At 37.8% G+C, this 12,618-nt stretch overlaps 1 protein-coding gene across 3 annotated transcripts; it reads left to right on the top strand.

The window, feature by feature from the left end:
• Positions 1 to 2,981: 2,981 nt before the first annotated feature.
• LOC126793104 (uncharacterized) lies at positions 2,982 to 11,965 on the top strand. Of its 3 annotated transcripts, none has more exons than XR_007672027.1 (24): positions 2,982 to 3,166; positions 3,299 to 3,372; positions 3,609 to 4,241; positions 4,432 to 4,601; positions 4,815 to 4,880; positions 4,981 to 5,115; positions 5,659 to 5,777; positions 5,858 to 6,163; positions 6,566 to 6,653; positions 6,739 to 6,844; positions 6,936 to 7,043; positions 7,260 to 7,423; positions 7,542 to 7,662; positions 7,771 to 7,995; positions 8,078 to 8,268; positions 9,212 to 9,379; positions 9,477 to 9,582; positions 9,760 to 9,897; positions 10,024 to 10,185; positions 10,267 to 10,467; positions 10,882 to 11,076; positions 11,162 to 11,233; positions 11,327 to 11,539; positions 11,724 to 11,965. XR_007672027.1 is itself a non-coding variant. In XM_050519537.1 (23 exons), the coding sequence occupies exons 2-23, from the start codon at positions 3,325 to 3,327 to the stop codon at positions 11,477 to 11,479; spliced, it is 3,675 nt and encodes a 1,224-aa protein (XP_050375494.1). In that variant the 5' UTR covers positions 2,982 to 3,166; positions 3,299 to 3,324; the 3' UTR covers positions 11,480 to 11,965. The 3 variants fall into 3 exon arrangements, 1 of the variants encoding a protein (XP_050375494.1); XR_007672028.1 differs by having other exon boundaries at positions 11,327 to 11,646; XM_050519537.1 differs by having other exon boundaries at positions 11,327 to 11,965.
• The last annotated feature ends 653 nt before the right edge of the window (positions 11,966 to 12,618 follow it).

Raw genomic sequence — 12,618 nt, 5'->3', positions numbered from 1 at the left:
ATACAATACACAATCTACAATCTACACTCCATTTCGGCTTTGAATCTCATTTACAATCTACAATTATATGCTACTACACCGTGTGCTCTTGTGTCAGATTCTGAAAGTATTCATCGTGAATTTGTAGTGACCGGTTCAAAATTTCTCAAAACTTGTGTTCTTGATGCTGGAAGATTTCAAATATATTTGAAAATATGAGATACTAGATACCAACTGTCTCAATGAGTCAATGATCAAAATGGTCCAAGAGTGAGGACGGAAGAGAGTGGAAAGGACACCTATGGAATGAGGGATCCAGGGACTCAATTATTCAAGTCACCGTCGAATTCCAACTGTCAGCACATCACTCTTTTTGCTTCACTGCATTATTGGCCTAACGTTTAATTAGTGCCCTAGTGTAAGTTGAACATGCATGGCCGTGTCCTTATTAGAGAATAAGCGCACTGAATATGACCAATGACACTGATTTCGATCAGTGTTTTACTTAATCAAACATGAAATCGGATTCGTAACAAAGAAATATTATCGGCATCAGACATCACAAGTTATCCTAGTTAAGAACTTTTGGATTTTGACAATGCTACCATCGTTTGGTAGATTACCCTATTAATTGAAGAGGGTATGTGATGATGGGATTGATCTATTTTGTGGGTGAAAGTTTAGCTACGAATATGAAGTCTCTAGCTGGCCTCATTTAATCAATTGAAGTGTAAGACCGGCCAAAGTAGAATACCCGTTTAATGATAATAGAGGCATAAATAGTAATGATTACGATAGGGGGAGCCTGTGACATTTTACCTATACCCATTCGTTTATAAATTGTCAGAGGAAAAAAAATACATCAATATAATATAGTAACCTCATCATGCGCCATATTATTACAAACTCAATAACACATACTTGCAACTTACAAGAAACCTCATATCTTGTGTCGTAATCTTCAATATTGAGCCAAGATCACTTCTCGGCAGGGCCGGCCTTGAGAAATTCAAAACCCAGTGTGGGAAAAAAAATTGACCGACAATTTGCATAAATTTCCCAGATTCTGAAAAAAAATGGGCAATTTTACACCAAATTCTTATAAAAATGGGCATTTTTACACCAAGCCTTTTTATTAATTTCCTTGGACCCAGTGCGGGTGCACAGCCTGCCCTCCCTCAGGGCCGGCCTGCTTCTCGGTCTGGTGGAGATCCTTCCACCGGTATCGATGCCCTAAGTGAGGGATTAAGGCAATCGTGTACAAACCAGTGCAGACGAAAGTAACACGAATGTCTCCTGTAGTTATTCTATGCTGGTGGAAAGGTTGCTGACGTGGGCAAGCAGGCGAACACTTCTAGGCTCTGTCACGGGCTGCAAAAAAATGCTAACTTTGACAGCTAGGTAAAACACACATTTTTCAAAAACGGATCCAAAAAGTTTGAAGACCGCGGTCATTCCCCTGGGCGGTGTGTCTTCGGGGAGGAGAGTGATTGGGGTTTTAGTCGTCCTCGTTTTTTTCTCTGTAAACCGAAGATCTACAAGTATAGCACGCACGCGCATGCCAGAATGCCCCCTTGGTTCTGGACGAAGCCAAGTCGATATATACGATAGGCGAGATCCACTATATGGAGAATGTGTTGGGAGACTAATCTTCAAGACTTGAGCCAAGATCATCTTATCTCATAGATCACAAAAAAACATTCGATTCACCTGACTCTCTCGTATTGGAGGAGAAGCACAACTTTGAGTACCATGTGTCAAACTCAATTACTCAAACCCACTTATCATTGTAACAGACGGTAAGTTACTTTTTTTTGTTTACCGCATTAAGGTTAACCAGTAAAGAACTAGAAAACAGAAAGTGAACCTAAGTATGATTTAAGTGGTGATTGACGCAGTACTGTCTTTGCACGTGGGTCCCCACTCGAAGCCCCCCATGCCTCCACCAATAGCTTAAGTCTTAAGGTATAAATCTTCTCTTTTATTAGTTACTAGCAATGTGCCCCATGCGATGCCCCGCGGATTACATTTTTACTGCGAATTTTCAAATTAAATCAATATCTAGCGTTTTTAAAGTGATATTATATATAATATATTACCATATTATCCTTTTATGTTTTTTCTTTACATAAATTATTTCATTTGTCCAGGAAAGTGATATTGTATATAATATATTACCATACTATCCTTTTATGTTTTTTCTTTGCATACATTATTTTCATTTGTCCATGAATAATATAGGAATTCAAATTTTTGGTGAAATTGTTGACACCAAAACTTTTGTTTCAATTATAGCAGTGAAGATATTAAAAATCAGATTAATGAATTGGATATTCTTTATTCAAAATTAAAGTTCCTTCCCCAATGATTTTTTTTCCTCCATTTCACACACGCAAACAAAAGTTTCAAAAAGAAATAGGGTGAGAAATAAGAAAAGCGTGACGGGCCCCACACCCCATGTGAGTGGGATTCTAGTTTAGCGGGAAATTGAGATTAAGGACTACCAAAAGCGTGTCACCACTTTACAACCTTCGACTTTTTTTAGCGACACTAATCTAATCACGTTTTTTTCTCGACGCCGGAAAGCAACAAAAACCGGGGGTGGAGCGGCTCCGGTCTGCCACGTCATCTACCCGTTGCGTTGTGGATACCTACGTGCGCTTTATTCTCGGACATCTTCATTAACAAATCTTACGTTTCCAGTCCAATCCCCCCACTTCACTTCACTTCCACTTACCAAACGCCGCCGTTTTGGTCCCTCTTTTCCTCATATTATTCTCACCGACCTAGATTTGCTGATATTTTTTTCATTTTTGAAAATCCCAAAATTCAAAAAAGAAAAAATAAAAAAATACAGTTCATAGTGTGATTAAAACCAAAGAGACCAAACAGAGAAAGAGAGACAGAGATCAAACTTAGGTCCTGTCCCATTTTTCCCACAGCTCAAATTATACAAGGAAGCTTTTAGCAGAAGCCAACTCTCTCTCTCTCTCTCTCTCTCTCTCTCTATTTTTTTTTGTTTCCAAAAACCCAAAATCTGTCTTGCATTTAAGTTGATCTTGTTCTGAAAGATCCCTCCCCCTTTTCTCTCTCTCTCTCTGTTTGTCTCTGTAAACCCTTCTACATTGTTCTTCTTCTGTTTTTTTTTTACACACTAAATGCCCAGACCCACAAGTTGGATTCATATGTGAGTTTTGTTTTTAAAATTTTTGGAGTGCTTGTTTTTTAGTGTGTTTGAATTTTGGGTTCTGTTTGCTTTTGAATTTTGGGGTTTTCTGGGTTTTTATTTGAAAATTTTGTTTTGGTGTTTTGGTTGCAGGTGAAGGACGAACAAACCCAGAAGATATGTTCACTGAAGGACTTGATAGGAGCGCCCTTCGTTGGGTTCGAGAGGTCTTCTTCTTCTTTATGTTCTTCACATTCTCATTAGCCCTTTTTACTTTGTTTTGATGTTTGAGTGAATGTTACTTTTGAGTTGTAGACTCGTAGTGTTATTAGGATCTGGGCATGTGTGAACTTGAACTCGAACATGAACATTGCATGTGTTGTTTGGAGTAGGATTGGTGCTTTTAGGTTTTATTATTGATTATTTATTTTTGGTTTGGGTGGGTTTTTGTTGTGTTAATCAGAAGAAGGAAGTTCCAATGTCTGCAACTGCGAATTTGGGACCTAGAATTGATCCCATGATTACACATATCCGGAGTGGTAGTGGAGGCAGAGGATTTGGGCTGCCCCCGCCGTCTAAATTTCGAAGTGGGCACTTGCCTTCCAATGCCATACCGGTTTCTCGGGCCATTCCTAGTGATGGGCATGAAACTGGGTCTGCTTCTGATAATGACATGAGTACTGATTCAGAAGAAGACGGGGTGTATGGGGGTAGATACTCATTGGATTCGTCGCCGCAGGATGAGAGGATTCCGAGTGCCGCTAGTGCTCATAGGTATGGGAAGCCATTGAATGGGCAGCCACATTACAGCAGTGATTACATGTACTCAGATGTTAGTTCGTCAATGGACACTGTTGTGGGGAGACATAAGCCTGTGGCGGAGAGGTTGGTGAGGGGAAGTGAGAGGTATCCGGCTGGGCAGAATGGTTATGCTGAGGATGAGTCGTCTGATTCGGCTGCGAGCTCAGAGTTTTCTACTTCACAAGCAGGAGGAGGAAGCATCAACAGTGCGGTGCCACATGGTAGAGCTTACGCTTCGGAAGGATATGCCTCAAGTGTGCAGTCAAAGAGGAACTTGGGAAGTAATGCTGAAAAGGTTTGTGTTGCTTTTATTGTACTGGCATTGTCGCTTGGCATCAAAAGTAGCAATGTGTTAGAAGTTCTACTTGAGGCATTTAAATCCTTGTTTCCTGTTAGTTGATATATGATGGATACTATGCCTTTGTTTATGGTAAACGTCATGAAAAGCAAAATTTTGTGCGAGTAATGCTTTTTCTATTTTTCAGGGTTTGCATTCCAGAAATGTGCAGACTGAAAAGTTATCTGATGATGATGATGTTCCTAGTGCACCTCCATTTTGTGGTGCAGCTCAAGAAATAAAAGTGGACAGTCAGCAAAGTCCATCTAGAGTACATAGATCACAACACACAACCTCTTCATCAGACCAATTTGTGAGGTATGATATGCTTTTTCAATGTCCCTAATTTCCACAAATGGCATCCTTTATAGCTTCTGCTTAGGAATTATGTGTTGCTTTTCTTTTCCCAAACTTACACCCTTGAGGCATACTGTTTTTACTTTTACGTTTTCCAAACACGAGACTCACATTCATATGCTTACCTCACACAGAGATACATAACATTTGGGCTCATTTATTGTCTGTTCACAGAAATGTTAATACACCTGAAGCTGCTGTGTCCTCCTGTCCAGCTCGCGTTCCCATATTTTATGCAAGGTATCTCTATGTTAACTGCAGATGGTGTTTATGCTGATAACCTTTTCTCCACCATAGAAGATATTATTGACTGGTTGTGCCATTTTGTAAATCAATACAGTGCTCTTGGGCCATGGCATGGTGTCATCGCATATGATGCATGTGTGCGTCTTTGCCTTCATGCTTGGGCAATGGAGTGCATGGAAGCTCCCATGTTTTTAGAAAATGAATGCGCTCTACTACGAGATTCATTTAGGTAAGTCTGCAAATTCTTGCTCCCAATTTAGTTCACCTTATACATTCTTGGACCAAATCTTGTTTGCTTAAGTTCGTCATGTAAACATATCTTACCGAACTCCTGGACCAGTCAATTCAATGCTGTGTTATTTTGTAGCACATCATCAGAACTGTTACACTTTTTCTTTTTTTGCAACTTTGTCTTTGGCTGAATGCTAAAAGTAGAAGGTCAGGTAACAATGGGTATCTAGATAGTAAATTTGAATATCATATGAGTTCGATGACGTTAACAATGTTTTGATCTGACTAGTTGGTGTCCCGTTTAATATTGAAATCTTAACACTCCTTCTGTACTACCGTAGGATAGTAAATTTGACTATCATGCGAGTTCGATTACGTTAACAATGTTCTGTCTGACTAGTTGGTGTCCTGTTCAATATTGAAATCTTGATACGCCTTCTGTACTTCCATAGGATAGAAAGGTGCATTATCTCCAGTGTCTAGACTTTTATCTTTTCCACTTTTGACACTTCTAATCTTGTTACCTTGTTCATAACTGTAGTTTACGGCAAGTGCTTTTACAATCAGAGGAAGAATTGTTGGCAAAGCGCACTTCAGAGCTTGCCAATGAGAAAGCTGCTCCAAAACCTAAAAAAATAGTTGGGAAGATGAAAGTACAAGGTAGTATCTCATGCCAGCTTTTGTTTTTTTTACTGGTTAGGTCCCTTGTAATAAGACCATTCTGAACTTTTAATCTGCAGTGCGTAAAATTAAATTGGGACTGGAGCCCCCTACTGGGTGCAGTATTACGGCGCTAAGGCCACCAGTTATCAAACTGGAAGTCATTCGATCTGGCTTCTCCAGCTTACAGTCTAAAATCACTTCTGGATGGCAAGCCCTTCGAAATATTCGTGTTGCACCTCGTGTACCTGCGAATGGTTCTTTTTCACGTCAAAGTCTGGCATATGTTCATGCTGGTACTCAGTATATAAAACAGGTGTCTGGACTCTTGAAAACTGGAGTAACTACTCTGCGCAGTAGTTCAGCCTCATATGAAGTTGTGCAAGGTAAGTTAATAGGAAGCTTCATCTCTCTCCCTCCCCCCCTCTCTCTCTCTCTCTCTCTCTCTCTCTCTCTCTCTCTCGTGACCGTTTATTTCACCTTGCCTGTGTAGATACAAAACAAACTACACAGTCGAATGTTTCCTACAATTTTAATGGTTTTGAGGCTTACCCCATTTAAAATATTATATTCTTAGAGCATGTAACATATTGTTCTTTTATATCTGGGCATTATGTTCAGAAATTTGTAGTCTGTAAGTCTGTTCATAAGGCAGCCTTATAAGCATAATATTTGCATGATACAATTTTCTGATATATACTGTTATATCAGCAATTTGGTAGCTATAAATTTTGATTCTCTCCTAATAATGTAATTAATGAAAACCACTAACTGTTTTTTTGAATCAGAAACATACTCTTGTCTGTTGAGACTGAAAAGTTCAGCAGAAGAAGATGTGATCAAAATGCAACCTGGATCTGGCGAAACTCATGTCTTGTATGTTATCTTATCCGTTTTATTGTTATTTATAATTTTCTTTTTAATTATATCTGCTGGAGAGAGGTACTGACAACTTCTACAGCTTTCCAGAGAGTTTGGGAGATGAGCTAATAATTGAAGTCCTTGATTCAAAGGCACAGCATGTTGGCCGAGTCCATGCTCAAGTGGCGACTATTGCTGATGATCCAGTAATACTCTCCTCGATCATGATAGTTATAGATGAATAAATTTTAATGATAGTGCTACAGGTAAAAAGGCTCATCTAAATGTTGAATGCAGGCTGACAAGCAGCGGTGGTTTTCTGTCTATCGTGAACCGGAGCATGAACTTGCAGGAAAAATACAGCTATCAGTATATTATTCAACAAGTTCAGATGAGACCCCCAAGGTGTGCTTTTATAAATAAGTAGCCTCTAAATATATAATTTATGTCCTTTAAAATGTACTTTTGCGTAGAGATCCTTTATCATTGTGCCGTAAATGATTTGTAATGTTGTATGAAGAATGATCAATAATTTATTCCCTGAACATGATAATATAGATACTTCATTTTATAATATGTACTACAAAATAGGATTCTGATATTATTGGCCTCGTCATTCAGTGTGGCTCTGTTGCTGAAACTGTCGCATATGACATTGTCTTAGAAGTTGCTATGAAGGTCCAGCATTTTCAACAAAGGAGTCTATTGTTGCATGGTCCATGGAAATGGCTTTTAACAGAATTTGCATCATATTATGGTGTTTCTGATGTATACACCAAGCTAAGGTAACAATTTGTTGGGATTGTTTGCTTGTTCCTATAAAAAATGATCTGGCAATGTAAACATCACTATTTGTTCCCAATTTGAATTATGAATCGTGGTTTTGATGTGTGAATCCAACAGATACTTATCATATGTTATGGATGTTGCAACACCAACAGCTGATTGCCTGAATCTGGTGTACGATTTGCTAAAGCCTGTTTTAATGAAAGGCCACAACAAGAGCATGTTGAGTTTCCAAGAGGTAGAAATTATACTGGCTTGAAGCATCTATGATATTTATTTAACACTTTGAATAGTTTATGTTGTTTGATTTTGTTTAATAGAATGTCTAATACTTTGGTTGTCACAGAACCGTATATTAGGAGAAACTAAGGACCAAATAGAACGAATTCTGGCTCTTGCATTTGAGAACTATAAGTCCTTGGATGAATCATCGCTTTCGGGTATTATGGAAGTTTTTCGACCAGCTACCGGGTATGCTGCACCTGCATTGGAGCCAGCTGTAAAACTTTACACGCTTCTTCACGATGTCTTGTCTCCTGAGGTTCAGACTGCTTTATGCCACTATTTCCAGGTTTGATTAACTTTTGGACTATGTAACAATGGTTCCTGTCTTTGATATATCTGTTTGTTTTTAAGTGGTAGCATGGTTGCAGGTTGCTGCAAGAAAGAGATCCAGAAGGCACTTGACTGAGACTGATGAATACACTACCAACAACAGTGAAGGAATTCTGACAGATCCTTTGACTATTACAACAGCCTACCAGAAAATGAAATTCCTGTGTAGTAATATTAGGAATGAGATTCATACTGATATTGAGATCCATAATCAGCATATACTACCCAGGTACTACCTGTAACATAGTGAACACATCTAGATCTGATTTCACTTGTTTTCCATGAAACCAACTCGTGTTTTGATGCTCTTATTTTTCCAATCAATTGCGTACTAGTGTTACTATGTGATAAGCTGTTGACAAAGTGATGCCATGGATGTTCAAATATATGCATGTGCTTAGGTTATGATGTTGAAATGGTTTTGTGCTATCAGGACATAACATCTCAATGGCCTAAATTAGCGCAGCAAAATATACCTCGTTGTTGTGCCTTTTAACTTTTGAGATCTCAGTTGAAAATTATAAGTTGCCACTCTTTGATATTATAATCACATCAGATATAAAATAATTTGATGAATATTTTGAATGATCTGAAATCATATCTATCAAAATTCAAGGTGCAAACAACTGTTTAAGTCTGATATTGATGATTACCTTTAAATTTAAACTATATCCCTCTCAATAAATTTTACAATTAAAGTTTTCTTGTTCATTCCATCTCGACACATCCATCTCACACAATAGGTTGATCATATTTGATCCTTAAGGTCTACAATTAATGATATTGATGTTTACTTTTATGTTTAGACTATATCTCCTTCTATCAACATATCCATCTCACAAAATAGTTTGATCATATGTTCCTTAAGGTTTTCAAGTTTAGAAACACAGGTGAACTCTGTTTTCTTTTGTTGCACAAGTCTAGTAACATCTCACCTTTTGTTTCCCTCACCGGACTGTTAAAAAGTCTCCAAATGTATGCCATAGGGAATCATGACATATCCACATTTTTCCTTTTCATAGTGGAAATCATTCTTCTTAAGTATTCAAAAAATATGGAAGCTGCATCGCAACTTTATGTCATACAATCTGCATTTTCGTTTTCTGCTTTGGTAATTATTCTGGTGTCCGGTAATGTGGATTTTCTGATGGTTCTGAACTTTCATTGATCAGTTTCATAGACCTCCCACATCTGGCATCATCCATATATAGCACAGAGTTATGCACTAGATTGAGATCTTTTCTCATTGCTTGCCCACCATCAGGCCCTTCACCTCCCGTAGCAGAACTTGTTATTGCCACAGCAGATTTTCAGAGGGACCTTACCAGCTGGAACATCAGGTAATATTGTAATAATATTCTTTTTTCTTCCCAACTACTTTTCAATATATTGATTACTTAGAATTCATGGTTCTCACTTATTATTGCGTTATTTTAGTCCTATTAAAGCTGGAGTTGATGCAAAAGAATTGTTCCACCTTTATATTATGTTGTGGATTCAAGATAAGCGCCAGAGTTTGCTTGAAGTATGCAAATTAGACAAGGTACATTTCTTAAACATGTATAAATGCCAGATTTTGTTTTTGGATCATATCCATTAAATATTGGACAGAAAGTATGTAGAGCACATGCATATGTTCTATTATGTTTGTAGTCTAATTTTGTGGGAAATTTCTTTAACACTTCCGTTCAATAAGGTACCTAAACTGTTGCACTTGCAGGTAAAATGGTCGGGAGTTAAGACACGACATTCCACAACTCCTTTTGTTGATGAAATGTATGAGCGTCTCAAAGGAACTTTGAGTGACTATGAGGTTATCATTTGCCGATGGCCAGAATATACCTTTGTTTTGGAGAATGTATGTCAGTTTTCTCATATATCAAACTTTTCTTTTTAAAATTGGTATTTTTCCATTCTAATCGCACCCTCCATCCACTAGGAACAGATTTCCTGGAACTTAATGTTTGATATGTTTCAATAACAGGCTATTGCTGATGTTGAGAAGGCTATAATAGATTCCTTAGACAAGCAATATGCAGATGTTCTAGCTCCTTTGAAGGAGAATTTGGCACCAAAGAAGTTTGGCCTTAAATATGTTCAGAAACTTGCCAAACGATCTGTGTGCCCGTATGCTGTTCCTGATGAGGTAAGTGTAGCATATAACTCTTTTTGGTTTGGCCTCCTTGTTGATGTTGCATTTGGGTAACATTTTGTGGTTGCATTTCAGCTTGGAATTCTGTTAAATTCGTTTAAGAGAATGCTTGATGTCCTCCGGCCCCAAATAGAAGTCCAATTCAGATCATGGGCTTCCTGTATCCCGGATGGTGGACAATCAGCTCCTGGAGAGCGTCTTAGTGAAGTTACTGTAATGCTGAGAGCAAAGTTCAGAAACTACCTCCAAGCAGTTGTGGAAAAACTGGCAGAGAATGTGAGTGTCTTTCTAATGATGTCACGTTTTGATTGAATTAGTTTCTATACAAGAGTGTCAAAAAAATAAGAATTAATTTGTGCCATAGAATAAAAAATTAGGCCATCTGTTACAAAGATGTTATCTAAGTTCCATACCATATGTTCCACAACATACAAAAAGGCCTTGTTTGAAGTGATCAAGTATGTTTCATACCGCAGTGTCATTTGCATACTATCTTATATTCCAGTTTATCTTCCACAATCGTGGCAGCTGTATTGAATTCGTGTTTAAAGGAATTCGTGGTTTTCTCAACATGTTTGCAGTATATAATTGTATAAGAAGTTTAATTTGTTCCATTCAATTCAGTGACTGAATACTTGGGTTTAAGTAACTATCATTTTGAATTCCTGCTTATTTGTATCATTGTTCCAGACAAAGATGCAGAGTGCTACCAAGCTGAAAAAGATTCTGCAAGATTCAAAAGAAACCGTGGGAGAGTCTGATGTGAGAAGTAGAATGCAGCCTTTGAAAGACCAGCTCACAAGCACAATAAACCACCTCCACACAGTCCTTGAGACTCACGTCTTCATTGCTGTCTGCCGTGGTTATTGGGATCGAATGGGACAAGTAAGTTCTTAAGTTTGGGTATTATAAAGATTTCGCTCTGGGATTATAATTTTGCTCGTTTTTACATGGCTGTTTTCTGTTGCAGGATGTACTAAGTTTCTTGGAAAACCGTAAGGAAAACAGATCTTGGTACAAGGGCTCACGAGTTGCTGTCTCTGTAAGTGCTGATACCCTTCCCTTTTTTCTTAACCTTTATGAATATGTAATTATATTCCTCCTAATATGTAATCTATTTTTCAAACATTTGCAGGTTTTAGATGACACATTTGCATCACAGATGCAGCAGTTATTGGGTAATGCACTGCTGGAGAAGGATCTAGAGGCCCCGAGATGCATCATGGAAGTCAGATCGATGTTGTGTAAGGATGCAGCCCATCAGAAGGACAACAGCTATTACTTTTAGATACTAACATGTTAATATGAGCATGTCATCAAGAAATAGTGACACCGTACTAGGGGGATGGTACGTTTCTGATGGATCATCTTTTTGGCCCCTGCGTATATATCATCATGAAGTAGATATATAAAAAACCATGTCGCTTTGGTTACTGATTAAGCCCGGTGCTGCTGGTTGATCTTGTAGAGTGAGCATGATGATATATAAAAAACCATGTCGCTTTGGTTACTGATTAAGCCCGGTGCTGCAGGTTGATCTTCTAGAGTGAGCAAGCAACTCGGCTGCTCCAGTATCAAAAGCCTGCTCTGCTCTATATTTCACATCTACCATCTTCTCATAGATCATAGCAACTAGAAACTCAATTCAAATTTTTTAGTAATACATATATGGCCCAACTAATAGCTTCGCGTTTACACGATTTTGTTTTACTATTTTGAAAATGCTGTGAACTCATTCTATATATACAGACAAGCTCACGAAATTTTGTCGCAATTTACTGTCCCTCTTGTTAAGGTTTTGTTCAACAAGGAAAGATGAGAAGTGTAAAACTGTAATCAAAGAACTTGTCTCATCTGCTTGTTCTATTCTTATCTGCTATATAATACAACAAGGAATGGCTACATTTGGTGTTTCCTTGTGATTGAAAATCTGAAGGCGCCTTTATTCAGTTAAACTGATAGGTTCATAATTCCATATATATTTGTACTCTTAAAGCACATGATTATATGTCAAGTTCTTATCATTTATGAGTCATTTACTTAGTTTTTGTATTTTATAGGTTAAATGAGAAAATAAGGAATTTGAGCTTAAAGTAACAAAGGATTGCTACTGTGCTTGCTCTCCTGAATTTCCAGAAAATTGTCGTTTCATGATTTCTTTCATTCTAGTTATGTTTTCCATTGTTATGGATTGCTAAACTCTTAAGCTAGGGCTGAGTTGAAGCCCCTAGTATGACTACCTTGTTTTCTAGTTGATTTATCATTGGATTTCCAGAATTTTATGCTAAACTCTTAATCATTGTTTCAATTGAACTTTCATTCAGAATCTTTGTTTGGGATCAATAAGACCTAGGTTTTGTTTGTGAGATATTTGGTTTGAAAACATGATGCTTGATCAATGAGTAGATGTTTTCTAGGGTGCCAAAA

This window comes from Argentina anserina, chromosome 5 (assembly GCF_933775445.1).
Source record: "Argentina anserina chromosome 5, drPotAnse1.1, whole genome shotgun sequence".
Taxonomy (NCBI): Eukaryota; Viridiplantae; Streptophyta; class Magnoliopsida; order Rosales; family Rosaceae; genus Argentina; species Argentina anserina.
This window is presented reverse-complemented; position numbering and strand designations above follow the sequence as displayed.